Source organism: Empidonax traillii, unplaced genomic scaffold, assembly GCF_003031625.1.
Source record: "Empidonax traillii isolate 1590-97213 ecotype Southwest subspecies unplaced genomic scaffold, ASM303162v1 scaffold403:size524366, whole genome shotgun sequence".
NCBI lineage: Eukaryota > Metazoa > Chordata > Aves > Passeriformes > Tyrannidae > Empidonax > Empidonax traillii.
The window spans coordinates 381,305-405,378 of NW_020955596.1; the positions used below are offsets into that span (position 1 = coordinate 381,305).

Sequence of the window (24,074 nt, forward strand, 5' to 3'; positions counted from 1 at the left end):
GGCCCTTGGTGCGTGCTTTCAGCCAGCACTGTGATACTGTGGGCTCTCTCCGATGCTGGGGATGCCACCTGAGCAATTCAGGTCCTTTGAGATGAAATGGGGTTCTTCAAGGCATCACTCTAATTTCCACTGATTGCTTCTGACATCACCGGGGGATCAGGGAAGGAAAAGGAACCAGGGACTTTTACCTTTACGGTTATATATATGTGTATATATGCACGCATATTCCTATATATGTGTGTTTATGTATACATATTAGTATAGGTTACAACTGTATTTGTGAGAGTTTAATAACAGCTACCCAAGTGTTTGCTTAGTCTCTGAGTGTGTAAGCATGTGGAGGGCATGTTATGAAGTTGACACAAGCAAAAGGAGGAAGGTGCTTTCCTGGAGCTGTGCCTCTGGGTGTGTGGTACTTCACCTGTGGGTGGAGACGATGCTTTGTTAAGGTTTAGAGAGCACCAAATACATTTCTTGGTTGTCTGTTTAGAGCTTTCCTCCATGCTTGCCTGTTCTACTTGATAAGCTAGGCTGCAACCAATTTGAACTGTGTGTGGTAAATTCTTGTTAGCAATGTGCAGTTCTGTGAGAATGTGCCCAAATCCAGGGCTCAGTGCATTTATTCACTCGTCCAACAGCATGATGGTAATGGTGAAAAGATCCTGCTTGGAGGAGCACCTCATGTGGGATCAGTGCTTGGGTAGAGAGGGCCTCTCCTGCTGTCTCAGCGAGCTGGGAAACATTTAATAAACCTGAAACAAGGTGCTAGGCTGTTATTTCTTTGTTCCTGCCTTTTTGAGAACCATCATCCACCTGGATGTTGCAAACTGAGCTTTATAAACAGCTGCTGTTGGAATATTGTTTGCCACTTGGTAAATGAAGAGACATGCAGATTTCCAGCTATTGAATTTCTTCTCTGTTCTTATTTTAAGTGGCTACGATATTGTTAAAAATTCACGAACAAATACAGATGCAGATCCCTTTCATCTAAAGCATCAAAGAAAACAAGCTTCTCTGATACATCTCAGAGCAGTTTTTGTTTCAGCTCCTCTCATACATTCCTGTCAAAAAGATGCCAGTTATGATTTAGATCCTGCCAAGAGAAAAGGGGCCAGCTGTTGTGAACAGCAGAGGTGTTAGATTTGCAAAATATTCCTATAACTGGTTGTGCATTTCCTTTAGAGAAAGCCACCTTTCCGGAACAAGAGTCTGATATATTTCTATGCAATCTTAAATTTTGTGCAAAAATAAATAAATATTGATATGGGTTTGGAGAGTCTCTTAAGGAGGATAGGAAGTTATAGACTGGAGGTGGAAGAGAAATTTTTTTACAGATAGCAGTTAACATATATGAAAACATTATGTCATGGCAAAGGTTTTTAATCACTTTTTAATTCCATTTAAATTAAGTCATCTTTATCTGAAAGTGAGCATGTTCTGTATCTACCAGATTTTCATGCTCTTTGTCACTACCATTTAGGTTTCCAGGGGCACTCTCCTTGTTTTGTTTCATAATGCCTTTATTCACATACAGGAACTGTCACCAAAAATCAGTGTTGGCTGGGAGTTGCAGAGATGCTCCTGCTCTCCTCTGGAAGTAGGATAGATGGCAACTGCAGTACCACAACTGTGATTTAACATTTCTTTGTTTTTATTACTTTGTGAATGGCAGGCAGCATAGCATGTTAAAGGTTTCCTATGCAATCAACCGTCTGTTTTGTAAGATGTTGTATGTCTTGTGCAATGTAAACCTCAGCAAATCCAGATGCCATGGGATGAACAGAGGGATGACACGCGCTTCTTTCGCTGCCACTCATGCTCCCTGGGAGACAACTCGGATCTAGAGCATGATTGCAGGCATCTCTGCATCCCACACACTAGTCAGGCAGCCTGTGATCGGGGTCTCTCGTGCCTGGAGGAGCTAAGCTCATCCTTACCCTGCACAGCAGCACGTGCATTGTGCCTGGAAACTCCACAGGTCCTGCAACTGAGTTAGTGAGGGTTTGAGCAAACACCCTGCATTGAACCCAAGCTGGTTCCATGTTTGTGGTCCAAACCTTCCACTTGTGGGTAGCTACAGACTGTCTGCAACTCAGAGGAGAGCTCCTTCTGAAATATCTTGACATAGTTTAGCAGTACCGGGCCTGAAATTGGGTTGATGTGTTACTCATTTGTGCCTTACAGGAGAGGGTCAGGTATGTGGAAAGTAGAGACGGTTGCAACTTGTATTTTGGATGAGAGATTTAGCCATGTTTACTTTTTTCATGCTGCGCCTCTCTGTGCATGTTGTAGTGTTCACAGCAGCAAAGGCTAAATCATGTATCTAAAGGGTATTTTGCCTAGCATCAGTTTGAGCAGTATTGTGGTCCTTGTACACCAAATGAACATCTGATCTAGTTTTGGTAAGAAAGGTATCTGTTCTGATGAGATATTTACCTATCAGATAGCTCCATCCAGTAGACACAGGATGTCTATCCAGGTCAGAAATGAAGAGTGCCGCTGCATATCTGCTGAGGTGTCGTGCTGGCTGCCTGCCCTGCTGCCAGCCTGACAGCCCCATCAACTCAGCTTATGTCAGTGCACGGGTGACTGATTTGACACATATTAAATGTGTTAATTAAATGGTGGGCTAGTATGTGTTTAAAAGAACCTCTCACCAAATCGATTATATCTAGAAAAGTACCTTTGAAGGAACACCTGTGACATTTCATAGACATATCTTAGAGTAAATTCCGTCCTCATGTGCTGTTGAGGGAGGAGAATAATCCTATTTTTCTTACTAAGCCATTGAAGGTTCAGTCTATTACTGTTCTCTTTGCTTGGCAATGGATTGGATTTCTCCAGAGAGGAAATTAGATTCTTCCTTCCCTTTCACTCTGTCTCTGTCCTGTGTTTATATCAATTGGTGGTTGTCTGTGCACTGCGGTGTGTGTGATAACCTTTCCTTCCACAGCCTACTTCATTTGCTCTTCTCTAATAAACTGTATTACCATGTGATGCTTCTTCCCTTCTGGTGACAGCAAAGACAATCGAGAAGATGTGCTCCTTGTCTGAACTCAGCCAGAAGCAAGTGCTGATTTAACTGGGGCCATTTCAGCCAGTACGGAATCAGAAGTGCACTAATTGGGATGAGAAGTGTACATAGCCCACGGGTAGGGCTGGCAGCTATTCGAAGTTTGTGTCTAGTAACTGAGTGGAAATTTGAGTAAAAAAGTAGATATGCTGGATTTTATGTACTAGCAGCCAGCTGCAAACTTATCTGGGAGTTACTGATAGTTTTTGCTGTAGTTTTATCTGGTCAGCTAGCCAAAAGCTAGCCTGGGAGCTGTGTTATTCCAGGACTATCCAGTGAGATGATTTGTTTACAACAGAAAGCAAATCCCACAGAGAGTATTGGAGGAAGAAAAGGTCCCTGAGGTTTGAGAGAGCTTGGTGGGAATTAGGAAACACAGCAGCAGCAGGGACAGGGTCACCTCCAAGCAGTGTTAAAGACCACTGTGACAGGGGTAGTGGAGCTCGCCGTGCCAAAAGGATCAGCTCGGAGAGCATGGAGGTGGTGGGACGTGCTGGAGGTGCTGAACAGCTTGGGAAACTAATTGCCCTGAGATGTTTTTCTTTCCTTTTGTGCTCTGTTAAAAAGCAGAGTCCAAATGCAAAATCCTGTCTCAGGGCCACAACCTACATGTGACTGTTGGCTGAACCGAGCAGCTGCTGGGGCTGAGAGGCAAACACAACCCTGGTGCTATAGGATGCTACCACCACTAGGAATTTCTGGTGTCCTGCATTTTACACCTAAAGCTGTGTTGCGTGAGCATTCTTCTGCTCAAGTGATAGCATGGGTCTTGTTTATCTGACCCCTGCTGCTTTTCTCCCAGTTGGAGTAGAGGAACATGTTAGAGGGGCGATTAGATGGAAGGAATTAAGAGTGTGGGGTGTGTAGTAATATGAAGGAAGCTGTAAGAAACTGGGGGGATTTTGCTTGTTTGCTGTTTTTTTAATATAATGGGAAACTGTGAATGTTAATCTAGAATCAGACTGTCTCCTTGGGGATTTTTTTCAGTGTGAATGCTGTTAGCCCGACTTCAAGTGCTTTGTCTTGGCCATTTTCTCCAAGGGATACTCCTATATAATTACAGTCTTGGTGGCTCACAGATGGAAACTGGGCAGGGAGAGAAAACTGCAGAGACACAAAAAGCTGCTACCTTGTGGTTTCAGATGAAGCTAACACTTGGGCTGCAGTGCAAGAATTGCTTTGTGTTTTGGAACTGGAGACGGATGAGTGAATACTAGAGTTGTTCAGGCAGTGTGATGTAACCTCTTTTTCCTCTTGATATGTTATTTGCAAATGACTTACAGCTTTATATTTTTTAAATAAAAGCATTTCCTGTTCATCCTTGTGCAAATATTCTGAGCATAAATGTCACCCTTTTAGAACAGATGAGGGTTTCTGAAATCTGAAACAGATTGTTACTAGTGTGCTAATGTGAGATCAAGTCAGAAAGGATGAGATGTGGCTCTTAGTCCTTTCATGGCAATGACAGCTCACCTGGTAGGATTTGGAGGAGCTGGGCTACACAGGGCCATGCTCTGTGGCAACATGAGCTGATGTTAACCCATGCCGTGCAATGAGCCTCGTGTGTTCAGTGTCTTGTGCCTGTGGGGCCCAGGTCTGGCACAGCAGTTCCCTTCAGGCTGGTTGTGCTTGCAGCATGTGGAGCAGTTCTGCCACAGGGTTTGGGCTGGGTCCAGCTTCTGTGCTTGTGATGCCCACCGTTTCTTAGTGCCTTTTGGCAGTGAGAATGTCCCCACATGTCCTGGGTACATCCAGTTTCACTGCCCAAGTACTGCAGGACTGTTTTGCCTACAGGTTTCAGCTTGCCCATAATGATCACTTGCCTGGGACTTAGGGAAATCAGGCATCTGAGTTGGATCTGCTGCTCTGACTGTGCCGCATGGAGTAGAAGTGCTGGGCAAGAAAGCAAAATTGTTTACATGGCTGTCTCCTTGCTCACACAAAATTTTCCAAGTAGACCAAATGGGTGTATCTGGGAGTTTTTTGGTATTGATGGTACTTTCCATGATTTCTGTGTATGACAAGGGTTTGCTCCGTGCTCCACGAAGTAGTTGAGGTGGAAACCTTTTCGTTGATTCAGGGAGATGGAGCTTGCTTGCTCAATTTGCCATGGGTGGATAAAGCTGATCTCTGTCCTGTAGTGATTTTGCCTGAGCTGGTAGTTTATAGTGTGAACTGAGTGGAAATTGTGGCAGACCCAGAGGCCTCGTGCCTCACAGCATCGGTGTGAGCATCAGCAGGGTGCCTTTCCTGGGTCTGAGGCAGAGCTGCTGTGGAGGGTGGCTTTGCTGCAGAGATGGGAGAAGGTTGACTGACAGATGGTTGCTAAAAACTCCAATGCTGAATCATTTATCATATAAAATTGAAGCCAGGTATGTTGGAAAGTCAGTAGGCTGTCCTAATATGTAGAACATTTCAACAGAGATTTGGTATTTCATATACTGCTGCCATTGCTTGAAAGTCACACTCACCCAGCTAGAGCAGGGATTATTTTGTTGGCTTCTCCAGCTTTCTGAGAGGAAAGAGCAGAAATTGATCATATGCATGTGATAATCCAAAGAAAATAGATGCTGGACAATCTCTGAAGCTGTTTCCTTTCTATACAATTAATAACTGCTGCATATGGAGCTATTTTCTATGCACCAGTGACTTAATAAAATATACTTTTATTATTTGGACACCTTTGCTGACTTCATATGAAAGTTGATATCTTGGGCAATTTTTTTTTACCTGATACTTACCTGAGCAATGCAATTGAAATGCCAAAGCCTTCCCTCTCTAATGCAGACTTCCTGTTTCTATAGCAACAAAACTCGACCTTGCACTTAACGAAGGAATATTGGAGTGTGAGTAACTGGGACTTTAAGGTTTAGAAAAACAAACAGAAGCACTTTATATTTGGAGATTAGAGAAATAAAACGGAAGTGACCTCTTTGCATAGAACAAAAAATGTTTCCTAGGCTTGGGATACTTCATTAGTAGAAATGAAACCATATTAATGTCATAAGGAGCTCGGTGTTTTAATCTTGTTTTCCTAATTAAAATGTAGAAGCCTTTCATAGCATGTGAGAGTCTTTGAGGGTTTTTCTCTCCTCTTTCCTTTCTAAAGCTGCTGTGTTTGTGGTTAGGTTAATGAAAATTCAGGCTGCCTTACAACAGATACATTTTACTTCTGTTTTGGTAAAAATGCATTGATAGATTTTGTATGAGCTGGAAAGGAAGGGAGAAAAATGTCTGATGTTTAATCCTAGATTTGATCTACAGGCTAGTTTTTGGTCGGTTAGTTTAAATCTGTGTTACAGTGATAAATGCTGACAAGCTACAGATGAGAGAGTGAATGAAGAAGCAGCTGTCATCTCTTCCTATTTTCTTTTAGCTTTTCAATTACAATTTTAATAACCATTAAATTCTAATTTAAAACAGCCACAGGAAACATCCCCAAAAAAAGCAACAATGCTGACAGCCACATATCACGAATGTTTATCATGAATGTTTATCACGAATGTTTATCACAAATGTTTATGAGCCTGTTTCTGTATCAGCCTTCCAATAAGTACTACACATTTGTGGCAGGTTTATTGCACTTCAGTATTAATCTGTAGAAGTGAATGTGGGCAAATGGGAAATATGAACCTGGGGCTTCTGTTGCAATCTAACTGGGGGAAAAATTTTTACAAGGTAGTCCAATTTTTCTGTTTGCTGTTTCTTCTGTGACTTTTAAAAATTTTATTGTTAAGCTGTGATTCTGATAAATTCGTCTTCTGACTCAATAAAGATAGCCAGAATTCAGGATTTGAGGAGATACTTTATCTGCTGAACTCACTTGTCAGCAGGCAGCTGAGACAACCAAAGATGCCAGTGATGGTGGTAAATTACCCCACGGGAAAATGAAGGGTGGAAGGCAGGATAAGACAGATGGAAGGTTGGCTTGTTTGAAAGTTGATCTAGATAAACTATTACAAAAAGCAAACCCAGAAACTACCCACTCAGCAAAATCCAGCTTGAAACTGGCTGAGTCGGAGCATAATAAACTGTGGGCAGGTGGCATCCCGTATGAGCTGGGAGCTGTGCTCTTCTGCCTCCCAGCAAACTGATTGGAAAGGCATGTGGTGTCTCTGAGAAGTGTGAAAAGGCACGACCCAAAATCTTTGGCTTTTGTTTTATTCTACATTTCCTTTTAAAAATAAATATCTTATAATTTGGTGAAATGTTTCTCTAGGCAAAGACTGAAGGAAATCTGGCAATGAGGTTACAGCAGGTTTGCAGGAGAGGCACTAGGTATGGAAATTGCAATGTTTCACCATAGCCAGCTGATAATGGGCTTCTCTAGAGCTGCTAGGGTATTTGAAGCCTAAATACAGCAGGAAGCAAAATTTATGTCATTCTGCATAGCTTTGACCAAAGGTCTTGAAGGACATGAACTCCCTGAAAGTTTCATAGAGGTGCTCTGGGGGTGTCTTTGCTGGTGGGGAGGCTAATGTGTTTGTGTGTGCTCTGTGTTTCAGGGATAGAGCTCTGTCCTCCTGGGCACCGGTTCATGATCACCATGGTGGCAAGCTTCATTGAAATGGCGGGGCAGTTCCTCATGCCGGGGCTGGCTGCCCTCTGCAGGGACTGGCAGGTCCTCCAGGCAGTCATCATCTGTCCTTTCCTGCTGATGCTGCTTTACTGGGTGTAAGTATTTCTTCCTCCTGTCAGGTCAAAGGCCACATGAGCTCCTAATGCTGGACTTGGGATGTGCTTTACTGTCGGGAAGTGTGTGTGCTTCACAATACATACGAGCCTTTCCCTTTGTTCTTCCATTCACCTTGGGCAAAGACTTGACTTTGAAATAACAATAACTTTATAATCTACTGTAGCACACACATACTTTACATGCTGTGATACGGTGGGAACTTGGGAGGTGGTCCTCTTTGATTGAGGTGCAATTTGTACTTTGCTGTTATTCTATCTGTCACTTCCCCTTGAAAGATGAAAACAGTTTTTGAGAGGATGCATCTCAGCCTAGCTGTTGTCAGATTATGACTGCATGGCTACATTTTCCCTTATTACCTGTGTTGTGGTTCTGTACTGCCACTGCTGAGTGTTTCTCTGGCCTGGGTCATCCAAGAGAGGTTAAAAATAATGTGTGTCAGCTCTTGAACAAACGTCCTTGGATATCTTGTGTGCATGAAGTGGTCAACCCTGAACTAGACTTGATTTTGCCCAAATTAGCTCATACTATGCTGAAGTCTGGGTGGATGGTCTGTGCCAGGCAGTGGTTCAGGATTGTTCCTACAAGGAATTCCCCACTCCCAGCTGCTCCCACTCCTCTCTACCTGTGGCACTATGTGGCATTGATACAGCTATCCTGAGAGAAGTAGGATGGCTTTCACCTTGAAGATGGTGCCAGGTCCCTCCCCACTGTGACTTTTTAAACCTCCCAAAAATCTTTCTTTGTTGTTCTGTCTTAATAGTGACACGCAGTGGCGGCATAACACAAGAGAGGCTTGTGAGAGCAGTGTTGTACAAAACCATAACAGTAAGAACAGGCTAGATCGTTCATTTTAAAGATAATACTAACAAGTCTAAAATATTAGTTGCTGTGCACTCAGAAAAATGAGGGGAAAGGCCATCACGCTGTGCACGAACAAGTTGTTTATGTACCCATGGGGGGCTAGGCTGCCAGCTGTAATGCCTGACAAGTTGCAATGTGTGAAAACTTGTTACAGTATGTAAGAACTTTTAACAGTTATATTCTTGTATCAACTTCTTACAGAGTTCCCTTGCGTCCATGATGGTAACTCTCAGTGGGGATTTTATTGCTTATTGCCAGGGCAGACATGCTGCAGCATGGGCAAAATACAGCACACGGGAGAAAGTTACAAGTCCTTTGCAAGATAATGGCAGGAGTTTTCCCCCTGTATTCCAACATACAACACTTAAATAGTCTCATCTTGTCGGTGTTAATCTCAATGAATAATGAAGAGTGGGATTTTTTATGCATGATACTGTTCTCCCCTCCCATACCTGCCATATGTTATCCATGTACAGGTCTGCTCCAAAATGTCCTGTTGTGATGCCACCAGCTGAAATGCCTTATATCCACCACTGGATAGAACCCAGTATCAAACTTAATGTTTGCAGATATGTGTCCAGAAGGACAGTACACTAGTGTGAAGATGCCTAATGAGCACAGTAGATGGTATGGACAGCAAGCACCCCTCAGCAGTCTTCTGGAGGTTGCATGTTTTCCAGGTGGCTGTGGCAGGGTCTTGTATATTCCTGTTGAGAGGTTGTTGCTGGCTGACATTGGAAGCAATAGGAAATGTTAAAATTTACTTTGTAATCTGCAAGAGCTCTGTGGCTTTTTGGCTGTACAGGACAGCCAAACCAAGGAAATAGCTCCCCTTCATGTAATGTTGGATGGAGCAGCTTGATAAATAGCGGTAATAGCCATAGGATCAGGATCTGTGTTGCCCAGGGTTTTTCCACTTGCGGAAATGGGCTCTGGTTAGGATGCCTGTTTAATTATACTCTCAGTACAGTATGTACTTTTCTCTTAGGCTTTTCTCTTCCATCTGTTGCATATTCTCTGGAAAGTGCTGCCTTTTCATTACCTCTTTCCTTTCTTCCAAACGGAGCATGGACCCTCAGCATGTGTTACAAATAAAGGAAGAAAACTAACTGATTGGTAATAAAAGAAGAACACGGCTTGTTAATTCACCACCGTGTACCCAAAACAGTGAGTTCAATAGCAGATGTTTTGAACAGCCCCTGCACTGCCTCATCCTTCCTCTGTACTCTCTTTACTTCCGTCTCCTGCTGTGAGAGTGGTGTTTGCCTCTTCAGGCTGGGGCTTAGCCCTCTCCCACCTATAGATTTGCTCTGCTTATGGCCTTGTGCACATGGCAGGCTATACAGTCCCCAGGCAGTGCATGGCTGAGCCGATTGGATAGCTGGGCATGGATGGGGGAAAGGGGCAGACTCAGCAATGCGGGTATGTCTAGGAGGTATGAACAGATGGGTTTGGATACACAGGTGTTGAGCAGATGCCACTGCTGGGCTTTTAGGTCATTCTGCAAGGGCAAAAGACACGTGTAAGCCAGACTTGGGCACAGGGGTTTGTGACAAGTGTATAAAAATAAGTTAATAGAAGTTAGACTCCTTTCAAGTGTGCATGTATATTAGAGCCATGAGGGAACAGGAGCTCCAGTTGTAGAGAGACCTTATTTTTTCTCGCTTGGAGCAGGAAGCTCCAGGTGGGATGATGCCATGAATGTCAGCAAAGGTATCAATAGCTTGAAATAAACTCCTGCTTCACTTTAACAGAAACTGAAGAACCAGAAAAGAGTGGCCAGTCCTTTTCTGGTGCTGATAGATAGGATTTACCCTCACCAAGACACAAAGTTGGACTAACTGGGCTTATTGCCCTGGGGCAGACCCTAATTGACACATTACACCCTTTCCACAGGCATCCATTTTCCACCCATCTGCACAGGATCACGGTTCTCCTTCCAGCTACACGTGGTACCTTCCTGGTCCTTGTCTGTCAAGGGGTCTTCTCTTCTCTTAAGATTTCTTGGACTTGGGATCTTTTTTCCCCAATATCCCTTCCGCTCATCCCACTCTCTTCTCCCAAGCAGTAGCAGGTGTGTAACAGGAAGGGAATGTCTCCCCCTACCCACTCTATGTTCTTTTCCCTGACCGTAAAAGCATAGCCCTTTCCTCACTGATGGTGGAGGTAGCAGAATATCAACCATCTCTGTGGGGAAAATGCTGAAAAACAAAGTTCAGCACGAAGAAATGCGTGCATTGGCTAATAGCATTCACCAAGGACGAACTGTCTGCTCACCTTAGGAGCAGGAACATTGAGGGAGCTTAGTGTACCACTCTAAGGGAGACAGGAAACAGAGGAGGGAGTGGCACAGAGGTGTTGCAGTCATGCTCTGTTTAAAAAATGCAGCTAATGGGAACTGCTAGCCAAAGGAATGACCCAAAAGGTGACCAAAAGCTGAACTTTGCTACATCATCTCAAAAATACATATTACATTTCATGCCCCCACATATGCTAATGACTAAAGTCACTCAAACGCCAACCTAAACATGAAATGGCATCAGCTGTAGCTTTACCTTTTCCCCTCCCTCAAAGAAAACAATATAAATATAGCTTCATTGAGGATGGAGGTCACAGGAGACTCCACCTTTGTATCCTGGGATGGTCGATGGGCTGTACCTATCTCTTCTCTCATTACCTGTTGTGTAAGAATCGAACACTCATCAATACCAAGTGCTTCCTTGGGAAATTCAAAAAGCAAGCTTGTGTTTGTGATCATACTTTTAGCACTATTTAGTCATCTCACAATTTAATGTGTTTATCGATGGTTGTATTATTCATATTTTAAGTATTCATGCATGCTTCTGCAGACAGTGTACTTATCACCAGCAATCCAAGAAGCTGCATTTCTCTTGCTCGATAAATGACACTTTTGTACCTGGCCATGAGAGTTATTGAACGTGACCAGACTTGGTGTTGAATTGGCTCTCGTTTCGGGCCTAAGCCCAGCCACCCCTCTGATATCTGTGCACCAGCAGGAACGCAAGGGGGGATAATTTTCTACCGGGTGTAATGCAACAGAAAAATTGGCCAAACTCTTAGCATGACACAGGTGTCCACAGTCAGCTCAGCCTGGTGATCTGGGCAACTGCCCACCCTCAGCAGTAACCTGTCTCAGCTTCATTCAATTAGTATTTAATGCCAGGTGATAAAGCATGAGGTGGTGAACAGATTTCTGTGCAGAAGTCCACAGGGACCAAGGGGTTGGTTGGTTGGTTTGTTTCTTTCTTTCTTTCTTTTTTTGGCTTTTGAGTTTGTGATGGTGCTTTGTACACCAACAGAAGGTGCAACAGTAGGTGCATACAGATGATGCTTGGCAGCAGGATCCATGTCCCACAAGTGAGCTCAGGTGCTTTCAGAGATGGGGTGGCCAGCGCTTCCCCTTGCCGTGCCTGGTAACCTGGGCTCAAGGCAGCCCACAAGTTTTTTAAGATCCTTAATGAACTTCCCACTGCTCACACTTAATGATGGAGTAGCTGAAAGATGAGGCTTTCCAGTTTGAAAAAACTGCAGGAGCTAGAAGATAGAGACAGCATTTGTCCCCACCCTGCAATGCCAGTCCCTGTGGCTCCCTTTTTTTCTGTAGATGCGGGTGGTCAGTATAGGACTTGTTTGAGACCTTTAAGCAGACTGCTCAAAATCAGAAACTTTTAGTCTAATGGCTGAGGCTGTCCCCTCTCCAGAACCAAGCATGCAGAGATTTTGCATTCAAAAGGTTTTTAGTATTTCAAAAAATGCTTTTGCTATACAAGACTTACGGCAGGAGGATATGCCAAAGCATCTGTGCAGCACGAGGGGTAGTAAATGAACTGTCAAGCTGAATGGCTGTCATCAAAGCTGTTATATGGTTTTATTGGCTGGTATCATTTCGATTGCAGTCTGCCTGACTTCTCTCTTTTCTACTTCTTTTTCAGAAAATTACTTAATACTTTCTCTGTCTCGTTTGGAGGTTTTGCTGAGGTGTCTTCCAAATTGTATCAGCCTTAGAGATAGTGCAATAATGGTGCAATTGACTGCATAGAAGCATAAGAACTGGGCAGCATCCACAGCAAAGATCAGTGCTTTGTAAAGGGAATTTGAGGTTTATAATATATTTGAAGTTAAAAGTAGTTGTTAAATTGTTCTTAGTACGGTCTTTTGAAAGAGTAGTGGAAGTGAGGCTTTAACGCAAAAGAAAAATATACTTGGAGTGAGATCTCAAAGTTTTCATATCTACAAAAGTATAGGAGATTTTGGGGTCTTGTTCTAAAATCTACATATTTCTTTGGGGTTTGTATTAAAATAAACTCATCGGAAAAAGAAAAAAGGAAGAATGATCAGTTAAGCTCATGAATCTGTAAAAATCAGCACTTGAAGGAAACAACTGGACAGAAAATAAACTTTTTTAACTGTGTGCATGTATGTATTTTTAAGACAACTCAACACAATATTGATATTACTAAGGGAAGCTTTTAAAACTACAGCTAAATATTGTCTGGAACACACAGTACTGACCTGCATAAAAAGTGACTGCATACACGGGAGAAGATTTTTGACATGTTTAAAACCTGAGAAAATGTGTTGCAATATAATACTAAGAAATAATTCTTCTCTTTCCTCTGTCTTTGGAAGAGAACCCAAATTACTTCTGTCAGCTATTTTCCTTCTTTGGTCTGAATTACCACGTGTTAAGTGCACATCTCATTCATTCGATTCTTGGCAGCAAATGTTTATTGCAGACAGTACTGACTCCTCCTTCCAGTTCTTTCAAAATTATATTAATGGACAGAGCACCTGGAATATATTATAAATTCTAATATATCCTATTTCCATGGGGTAGAACAGTTCCTCTATCATTTGTGAATCGAGGTAAAAGAAAATGTCGTTAATTTGCACATTCTGAATTGCTTTTCCCTCCTTTTTTGTTTCTTGAGTGATTCTTCTGCATTTTGAAATAATTGCATAGCTCCTGAGTGGTTAAATGAATGGCTAAAACTCTATCAGTTCATCCTCTGACAGAAACTTGGAAGCAACCATAACCTGTTTTCTTGTTACTTTCTTTAAAGTATTTTCCCAGAGTCCCTTCGGTGGTTGATGGCTACACAACAATTTGAGGCATCCAAGGAACTGATCCTTCAGTTCACGCACAAGAACAGGATGAACACAGAAAGCGACATCAAAGGAGTAGTGCCTGGTGAGTAGGACAGACAACTGCAAATCCCCCAGCTTTTCTTTAAAGGCTGCACATGGCATTGCTGCCCATAATTAAATTATCCATTTATTACCTGTAAAATCATCCCATCCATTCATTCATTCATTCACTTCGCTTTTCTTGAAAGTCCATTCCAAACTCCAGCGCTGTGTTTAAAACTACTTGGCCTGTAGAACAATCCTAGTAATTATAGTCTTGTCTTGCAGTGCCGTGTGTCTTTAGAGACATCTCTTGAAGAATTTTACCACGGCTACAAGAGCATGCCTTCAGCTCTGTATGCCTCTGGAAACTGTGTTATAAGGAAACTGCTTGCTGGGATCCTGCCCATCACCCAACATTTACTTTGTTAGTTTGGAGAAGCAGCAGCACTCAAACCCCCTATGTGCCAGCCCCATGGGAAACTTAAACCACAGTTGCTCTTTAAAGCTTTGCTCCAGTAGCTGTTTTGCTTTCTTCTCCTGCATCATCACTCTCCTGAGTGATGCTGCTTTAGGGATGGGGGGTTGCTGCAAGTAGCAGCAGTGCAGTTTTTGCTTGAGAGTCTAAATTATCAATTTCTTGGTTTCCTGGTGCTTTTAGAAAGAGCTGGCTCCTCTAATCACCAGAATTGTCACTGAAATAGCCAAGATGCTGTCTTGCAGGGTGTTTTGCAGAAGAGACTTGTGTGCGTGTGTGCATGTGTGTGTGTGCCTCTAATTACAACAAAGGTGAAGAGTTTCTGGATCTTCATCTCACCAGTACACCTGTCAGATATGATGCAGGCTCCCGGCTTCCTTCTCACGAGCCTTGGTTCTGCCCATAAACACCCATTTCGCACTGTCACTTGCAGTCTGCATCAGACTACGCACTAGTCAGAAAACAGTGAAAACATTTCTTGTTTTCCCTTTTTTTTTTTCCAAAACCTACCTGCTCTGATCCCAGGGACTGCAGGGAGATCTCACCCAGAAGTGATGCTTCTGCACTTGTCTGATACTTGCTGTCAGAGATCTCTGGGTAACTGTAGCTTCAGTCAGTCACTGTTAAAGGCATCAGTCAGCACTGGGACCGACTTCATCCAGGATAGAAAAGTGTTACCATTATTAGTGCCTAATGAGTAAAGCAGTCTTTATCAGTGAGGGGTGAGAAAGCCTGGTTAGAGTCTGTGGTATACATACCACATTTGTCATTGGTGTGATTTTTGGTGCACACTGGTAATTAGCCTGCTTGCATGTAATTGTGTGTCTGGGGTTACAGTTCCTGGATCTGCATCACGTAAAATGGCTTTGCAATGTAAATGCTGTTTTTCTGGCAAAGTTCTGAAAAGCATAGGGCTATGTGAGCAACCATTAACCTTGTGATCTGCATCCTCCCGCATCTCCCTTTCGCAGATCTTCCTCACAGTAAATGATGGATCTTGAGAAAACCTGTCTCTGAGGCTACACAATGTCTCACACTTTGACTTGGAGTTTCCTAACTCCTAAGTTTGACTTTTCTCAGTCAGCTTCTTGATTTTGCAGATGAAATAAAATGTATTTTAGGGGAAAGAAAAAACAAATTACCGGAGTTAGCTTTGAGGAAAATTAATAAAGAGGCAACTGTGTCTAGAGGGATTTATTTAAGCCATGTATAAAGTTATTGCCCGTGGAGGAATGCTAAGTGTCAAAATGGTTTTGTGACTATTATTTGTGACTGATTTACTTTTATCGGCAGTTTCATGGTAGGAGTATACTCCTGCTTAAGGGAGGGACTCCCATTCATGTGAAAAACAGAGCATTATTTCACATCTTGATATTGTGGATTCTCTTGACTGCAAATATATTTAGATATAGTCAGTACAATACCTTTTGAAAACTATAAATTATTCAGAATGTGGTCATTTCTGCCTTGTTGTTGATGATGGGTTTGTTGGGGATGTTGTTGGGGTTTTTTTATTATTTCTTTCCTTACTTTTTCTCTTTAAACTCTTTCTGCAGCCCCACACTTTAAGGCTTTCTTGACCCAGCTCTGGAGGGACGCTGCATTGCTGTAGGGAGAGTAAGAGAGGAGCAGTATCAAAAGGATGAAGTAAGATTAACTACAAGCTGTTGAAGGAAGGACCTTCTCTCTCATTCTGGTTGCATGGGAGTGTTGATGGTCCGAGTGAGGACAGGAGAAAAGTAGAAATCCTGAATTAAGAATGGGATCAAACCACAGGCCATGTGTCCTGCAGTGGGTCAGTAACCAGAAGAAAGCATTTCTCTGCTTTTGTGTGTTATAATCACATACCCATGGTTGCTATAGCAGGGAATGGGTAAAAAGCTGGTACTTGTCTGGGAGAAAGGATGCCATTCAGCCTGATGCAGATATCCCCTATTTTCCCTTGACTCCATTGTTGAGCTTTCCTGTCTGTGTGGAGGGGGTTTTGTTTGTGATTTGTTTTATTCTTTGTTTTCCATCTGAAAGGACTGGAAACTGTTTTGCTCTAGTTAGGGGCCATTGTGTTCCTGTTTATTATTCCTCTCTGCATTGCTGAAACAGCCTTCTGTGATTGAATTACTCCCAATACATTTAAATGATAAACTGCTCACTTGCAGTCCCTTCCAGTAGAAAACACCACTGTAATTTTACTCATACATACCGGTCAAATTAGTGTATCCAGTATAACAGATCATTACAGGAGTTCCAGTTTCATATGTACCTATTTTGGCAGTTGATGTGAGTTCCATAATAAAAAGAAGCAGCATTCTAGAGGGTGAAGTGTTTCTGGGATAGAGGAAAATTTAATTTTGAATTGCTCTCCAAGCAGTGAGCAGACTGGTTTTCCCTTCTGAAGAATCACATAATTCCCTTTGCCTGCTGAGAGCTTTAACTTTTCCATTTGGCTATACTGCCCATAGTGGAGAGTGCCACTGTAGGGCCTGCTCCCTCCTTGGGGAGGTGGCCATCCACATATTGGATGGGAAAAAAAGGAAGCAAAATTTCTCTGCTGGTTTTGACGGTCCATAGGGCGGGAGTGGTTTCCAACTGCTCTTGTGGGAGATGTCTCTAAAGAGAACAACTAAAAGTCCAGATAGTGGTCCAGCTGCAGTTGAAAGGTCTGGCAGCTACAGAATCAACCTCTGCCTGGAGAAAATGAGGGTAGGCAGATGATGGGCAATGCTCAACCAGCAAGGTAGTATGGGGCTGTGCTTACATGGAAACCAGGTGAGAGAAGGGACATTGATAGGAGTCTGGAGTTGGTATTAGTAACTTTGCCCTTGTCTTCCATGACCTGTCCCAGAGGTGATGTTGTTTGCGCAAGGGGGACTAATTCATCGGCATCTTTAAATTGACCTTATTTTTGAGTGACTGATAGACTTCGTGATTTTGAGCAGGAATAATTTGCCTTTGTAAAGAGATCTTTGGGTTTATGTGGTTGTGTTTTCTTCTTTGATGGTTAAGAAATCTAGATGTATTAATTAGACCTTGGTAAATCATCCCTAATGTGTTTTGAGTCTTAAAATTTCATCAGTTGGCTTAACACTTTGTCTTCTTTTAGAAATAAAAGGTAAAATTCATTTTTGCATCAAGGAAATTATTTTAATTCAACTGCATATTGAAACATTATTTTTAAAACAGGCTTGTTGCATTTTATGGAAAAATATTTCAAAACGTTATCCAAAAAAGTCAACTTCAATCAGGAAAACATTTTGATAATTTTTGATAATATTAATTCAGTACAGGTTTTTTAATACCAGTTTCTCCAGAAAGTTCACCATGTCTTCCCTGTTACCCTGTGGAACAAAAAACAAACATACATTTCAGTGCAGCTGCAGGACAGTAATTTTGACTTAAGTGAAATAAATGCTAAGTATGGAGATCTGTTTAATGAACAGGAGAAAAGAGTGTTTAAGGGAATTGGAAATCCCAAAGCACCAACTCTCCTTACACCTTTTAAAGGTGTGTTATACTTTAGACGGCTTTCATCATTTTTATAGGATGCATTCTTTTTCTTTGTGTGAGGGTGGAGGATCTGCTTGTTGCCTGGAACAGGTCATGTGTTCCAAGCTGGCCTTGGCTGCACCAGCACCCAGCCCTGCCATGTCTGGGTGTGCTGGGAAATGCACTCCTTGGGATGCTGTATCATCAGTTACTTAAGTGTCAAACTTGGTGCTTCCATGGAAATCCACCCCTGTGCGGTTCTCTTTGGCTTCCGCTATGGTGGGAGACATTTCAGATGTTCCTTAACACAAAAATAACTGCTTGACCAGACTAAAAAACAAAGCTCCCTTTTTGCTCACCTCCAGATGAAAACACAAACCAGAGTTGTCCTGTGAACAGAGAACTTTATTCCTTTCTAAGCTTAATTAAATAATATTGATGTAATCACAAAAGGTGGCCAGGAAAGATCAAGTGTCTAAATAGATGCAAATACTTTAGTATGTAGGATGTATCATGGAGAGGATGAAGGGGTACAGTGGTGATGAGTACTTTGCGTGTGTATGTGTGTGGATCGCAGTTAGGAAAGCTGTGGTTTTCAGGGGCTTTGCCTCTGAAGAAAAAAAATTGAATTATCTTTCACATTTCTTACTACTGAGCAATACACTGCCATGACTTTTCTTTTGTACATAAGCTGTTTTTCTGTTTTGTTTTGCTATATGGTTTGGTTTGGTTTTTTTTCCCCAAAGCATGAGTCTTGGATCTGTGTCATTTTTTCACTGCTTTTTCCACTGGGTAAATAGCAGAGGGAAGGGTGGAAAAGCCTTATGTCTGAAGGTCAGTCTCTTTCGCTTAGACCATCATACCTATAACTACACTACTGTTTTCAAGCTTCTGATAGATGAAGAGGGTATTAGCTAGAGAAAGAAAGCAAGTTTCCTGGCCCCATAATACAGGTAACTCTGTGTGATACTACTATGTACAAACCTGACAGATGTGTTCCTTTACTAGATCCTGTTTCTTGGGTGTTTAATGGTGCCAAACTTAAATATACCATGCAGCAACCAGGGAGTGGCCAGCTAAATGTGGGAAATGTAGTTAAAACAGTTCAAGATGCTGCTTGAAGGCAGACATTAAAAAGGACTTTAAAAGACATCTTAAAAAGGACTGTGGGTCAGCCACAGAGATATCCATCTCAAAATTTAAAAAACACAACCAAAACAAACAAAACAGCAAGTGATTTTAGTTGCCCACTTGTGTGTTTAATCAGCGTTCAGGAGGGTCTGGGTTTCTCCTTATGGGCCCCTGTTGTCCAGTGGCAGGAACTGATGGAGTCTGCGCAACTCCTTCAGGATGTACTGCACATGATAGTGATTAACAAGGATAAAACTGGTCATTTAAGTCCTCTTCTCCTGGCTAGGTCTACAGGAATGGAAGAGGAGAGTCCACGCATACCCTGACTATATCCCTGGCAAGGGTGGTAGTCATATCTGGCAGCAGCAGGTTTCGGAGGGAACGGGGGAAAAAGGGTGCACTCTACTGCGAATGTACCTTTCAATGCCACTGGGAAAAGCCAAATATACTGGAAAATTTAAAGAAAAAGAAAAAGAGTGTGTTGTCAACCTCTGTTTAGGCTTGAATTACTCTTTCTCACTAGTCGAGTTCTCTGCAGAGTCTCACTGGCCACGCTCCAGCCTGCTGATTTGTGCCGGGCTGGCGCTCTGGGCCTTTGTCCACAGTACTACCTATCCTCCCAGAGGAGCTGGCTTTACAGGGCAGGAGTCACGTGCAGAGGGCAGGCAGCAAGCCCTAGTGCTCCTGGCACCTCCCCAGCCCACGGGCACAGGGAGGGGAGATGATGGGTGAGTCCAGATGTGGATGTGAAGGGCAGAAGAGGAGACCTCAGGAACCAAGTCGAGGCGGAGAGCAATAAGAGGGGACAGTGGAAATAAGAGACTTAAACATAGCTGGAGAGGACTTAGGCAAAGAAAACAATGGAGACCAAAGGAGCTGTGATGATGTGCTTCCCCCTCTTTCTAGGACAACCTTTCAAGGCCAAGGATTCAGTCTCAGCCCTCTTCTCTGTGAAATCCACTCCTAAAATGTGTGCTTCACCCCTCCATCCTGCCCAATTCACTTGCTCTGCCTGCTGAAGTTTCCTCCATAGCTCTGACAGCAAAGAGCAGCAATGCATGTGTGGGTACCTGAAACCTCCTGATGGCTCAGGCATGGCTCCACACAATGACATTTGAGCTGCTCTTTGTGTTAAGGGGGGTTTTTTGATTTTTTGTTGGTTTTTTTTTTTTGGTGATGTTAGAAGAATGTAAAAGTCGACATGTCACACACCCTGGGAAATGGAAGAAGTCAGGTTGCCTGGGCAACCCTTGCTTGGCCTCCTGGCATGAAGGCATGTTGATACAGCCTTTAATAACATGATTACAACCTATTTTTTCCACAGGGCATAGGATGGACGAATCAGTGCATAGGATGGACGATGATGTGGGAATGAAGCTGTTGTCTGTTCCTCATTTGTTGCAGAATTTGGAAGGTGTGTAGTGAATGAGGCAGAAGGTTGCAGGAGGAAAGAGGAGAGTGTTGGGGAAATGAAGTGTTGGGGAGCTGAATACCTCCTTAAGAACTGTACTTGTTCTCTATGTCTGACAGGGAAGTTTTTGTATGATGATGGAGATTTCCCTGGAATCAGACCCTTTCAGTCCTGTCACTAATTTCTTCAGTGTCTGTCTCTAGCCTGTAATTCTGGGGCTTGAATTGCAGAAAGCTGGGAGCATTTATATCAGCAACTACAAGTCATATTGCTGCATGATTTTTCTCATTCTGGACAAAAATCCTCTGTATTGTATCTCCCTGCCTGCAAAACTGGAATAATCTTTGCCCTTACTTTTACAAGGCGGTAGAGATTATTTCATTACTATTTAGGAAATACGTGTTTATTCTGACAGCACTGTAGGATTGTCTCTGAGGAAATCTATGATTTTTTTGTACTCACTGGGAGGTTTGGATAATAAGGCTGAGAGGCACATTTTCAATGGGAAAGGTAGAGATGTCATTACTACCTGCCCATTTGCTGACTGCAATGAGCATTCTGGGGGGAAAATTAATGTGTGATCATCGGAGTGCAATATCCTAATGCATATGAACAACTGAAAATTGCAAAGGCAACCTTATGTCTGGCTTTTTCTAACTTTTTTAAACGTAATTAGAAGTACAGGATTGAAATAAAGTATTTCAATCAGTCCTTAGCTGTTATAGCCATAGAATTACACAGTTGCTCTCATGAGATGAGATTAATTTTAAATGCTGCTAGTATTTATGTCCAGTACTTTTTTTTGTTAGAAGTCTCCTTATTGCTCTTGTAGTGGGGTACATTTTAGCATTCAATTCAAATATACTATAGTTGTCTGTTTTCATTCTTTTTTTCCCTTCCCGTTTGCTCCTGTCTGTGCCCATCTCAAATCTCTTTTTCTCTTTTCCCATGCTTTGTGAGAGGACAGCAGCCCCATTCCTTTGCTGAGATGAAGTTCTCCTTTATCTCCCCTCCTTTTATAAATGGGCTTGCCAAAACTTTAGTTTCTCAAATATTGATGACCAGAGTTGTAAGAGAGTACCAGCATTTCATTGTCTGAATTACAAATACCTCATGACCTCAGTAAACAGGTGTCATATAGTAACTTATGTTTAAGTAGTACATAATCAAGTGCAACACTGCCTTTGCTTATCTTCCACCAGAAACATTTCCCCTTAATCACTGATAATCTTACTTTGTATTATGTGTTTTCACTTGCTTTTGCAACACAAGGGCTTGGTTTCACCTAGTTCCCTCCAATGACCCATTTCTGTGTTGTACTTACCTTTGGTAGTAAGGCAGTGCCTCACTTTGTCACCAGCAGACCTTATTGGTACCTTTCTAAAGTTTTGGCAGGCTCCCTACTGAGGTTATTAAACAAGACTTTTTTTTTTTCTTTTTTGAGAGTAAGACAAGTCACTCTGCCACTAATGTCCTACTATCTGCTTATGATTTCCATTTTTCTATCCCTTATTGTCTGCCATCAGTCAGCGTTTTACCAACCTCATAATTTCTGTATGTGACTTGATAGCCTTCAGTATTTCTTCACTATTAGGCTTTTCAAAAATGCAATGATTCAGACTACTAGTCCTCCATGATAATAAATAAATAAATAAGGACAAAGGGAGTTCATGGAGACAGAAGTCCTGGTAGGTGTAAATAAACCTGTGTACCAGTAACTCAGTCTGCCTGAGAGTAGATTGCTTCAGCTCTGTGTTTTGAATGGGTTTACCTCCTGCTGCAGAGCTGTCATGCTTTGTGGATTGATTGAGCCTCTGTACTGGGCTTCCATGGCTCTTTTCATGTTCGAAGAGCTACTGACAGTGTCATTCAGCGGCTGGAAAAATGCAGCAGAAGTACATCACCACAGGACACTTGTCATTTTGGACATTCTTTTTTGGCTGCTTGATTTGGGCTTTTGTCTATTTTGTTTATGCCAAGTGATGCAGAGATGTGTTGCTTCATTTGAAGGTATTAAAGATACTTTCTGATTTTGAAAACCATGCTCCTCAAACACAGAGGATCCCATGAGAATTCAGCAGTGTAGGGAGCTAGGAGCTGGTAGGATTCTCCTTCCCGTGAGACTTTTAAAGTCTCCCATTGAATAGTTTTAATTTCCACTGAGATATAAAGAGTTAGCTTGTAGACAGTTTTCCTACCGAGTCCTTGAATAGGAAGCCTAGAATGTGTGTGGGCTCTGGAGTATGGGAAAACTTACTAGGGGCCTCAGAGTAAATGGATAAAAATATTTTTTATTTTCCACATTCAAAACTAAACATTTAATGCAAATTCCCTCTGAACTAGTCACTTCAGTGCAAAATCAAACAATAAGCTGGGGGTAGGGGAAGTTTTTCTGGTGTTAGCCCCGAGAGAGCAATAGTTTGCTTCCATGAGGCTTTAGCAGGCTTCAGCTTGACTTCTCTTTTAATATATGAATGTTGACATATGGAGTTCAGACAACCTAAGAGCTGTTGTTCTTCTGATGCTCATCACAGTCACTCAGAGCAGGTACTTCCATGTAAGCAGACTCCCTCCAAAGACAGCAGGTCATTTACAGGTGACTTAGATTTGGATTTCTAAAAATATCATAGAGAGATGGAGGCATAAATAGTTGGTAGAGCCAGAAGGCTTTTAGTAAGAAGTGGGGCATTCTTTGGTGTAAAGTTTGAGGCCAGATTCTTTCTTTATTTCTCTTTTTTTTTTTTCCTTTGTTTTCCTTTCCCCCCCCCCCCCTTTTTTTTTTTTTTTTTTTTTTTTTTTTTTTTTTTCCTTTCCCCCCCCCCCCCTTTTTTTCATTGCTGCTTTTAATGCTGTTACATCTAGAATCTCCTTTGAGGAATTTTCTTAAAATGATGCAAGGTATCCACAGAGTATGACCCCCATCAGAGCAAAAGCAAGAGTCTGCTGAAGAAAGGCTGCTGCATGAGACAGGATAGAGAAGGGGTGAAACCCCCTCATGTGTGATCCTCGCTGCAGCTGAAGCCAAGGAGGTGTTTGTCAGTTCACATAACCCACCAGCTAGCCATTACTTGGGAGTAGAACAGTGGTTCAGTGTGAAACACTGACAGGAATCACTTCAGAAGCACTGATTTATGAGGGAAGTTAAAAGGGGGCCTGAGTGCACATGAGAAGGATGCATGACAATAAATGAAGAATTTATGCATTATGGAAACCCTTAATGTATGAGCAAAGCAAGAGCGGAGGGCAAAATAATATCTGGTTCCAAAGAGAAGTGTAACCAAGTTAAGTGTTGCTTTTCTTAGGTTTTTTAAGTTGTGGCTCAACAAAGCGTATATTGACAATGAAATCTACTTTCTCTTCTCTAAGAAAAAATAAAAATCATCCTGAGAAATGAAAAACAAAAAAATCAAGAAAATCTGAAGGATATGGCATTAGGGACTATCTTATACTGACAGAGGATGAGATGTTTTAGTTTGATAGGCCAAATGGTCCATATGAAATCTATGCAGTATGTGTTGTTTGGGAAGTGATTTTCCTTGTTGCCCTTCAGATGAAATAGTAAACAGCCACGAACAGCCTTTCAAAATCCTTGTGCTTCTTCTAGTGCTTGCTTTGACTTTTTTGCTGTAGGTGGTGTAGCTTGGGCTGAATTATAGGCTTTACAACTACGTTTTATCTAAATGCTTTTTTTGTTCTGAATTATTTTATTATAGAATCTTGGTACAAAAATCATTTTGACCTTTTTCTTTGAGATTAAGTACTACCTTTCTTTATTGCCTTTTTTTTTTTTTTT

At 42.1% G+C, this 24,074-nt stretch overlaps 1 protein-coding gene across 3 annotated transcripts in view; it reads left to right on the top strand.

Annotated features, from left to right (window-relative positions):
* SLC22A23 (solute carrier family 22 member 23) overlaps positions 1 to 24,074 on the top strand; it is a 113,080-nt gene that overhangs the window by 66,049 nt on the left and 22,957 nt on the right. For 2 of the 3 annotated variants that reach the window (XM_027893711.1, XM_027893709.1), the window contains exons 4-6: positions 7,579 to 7,747; positions 13,715 to 13,842; positions 20,195 to 20,284. In XM_027893711.1, the coding sequence (XP_027749512.1) occupies positions 7,579 to 7,747; positions 13,715 to 13,842; positions 20,195 to 20,284 (387 nt within the window). The remainder of the gene's footprint in view (positions 1 to 7,578; positions 7,748 to 13,714; positions 13,843 to 20,194; positions 20,285 to 24,074) is intronic. The other variant, XM_027893710.1, reaches the window with a different exon arrangement.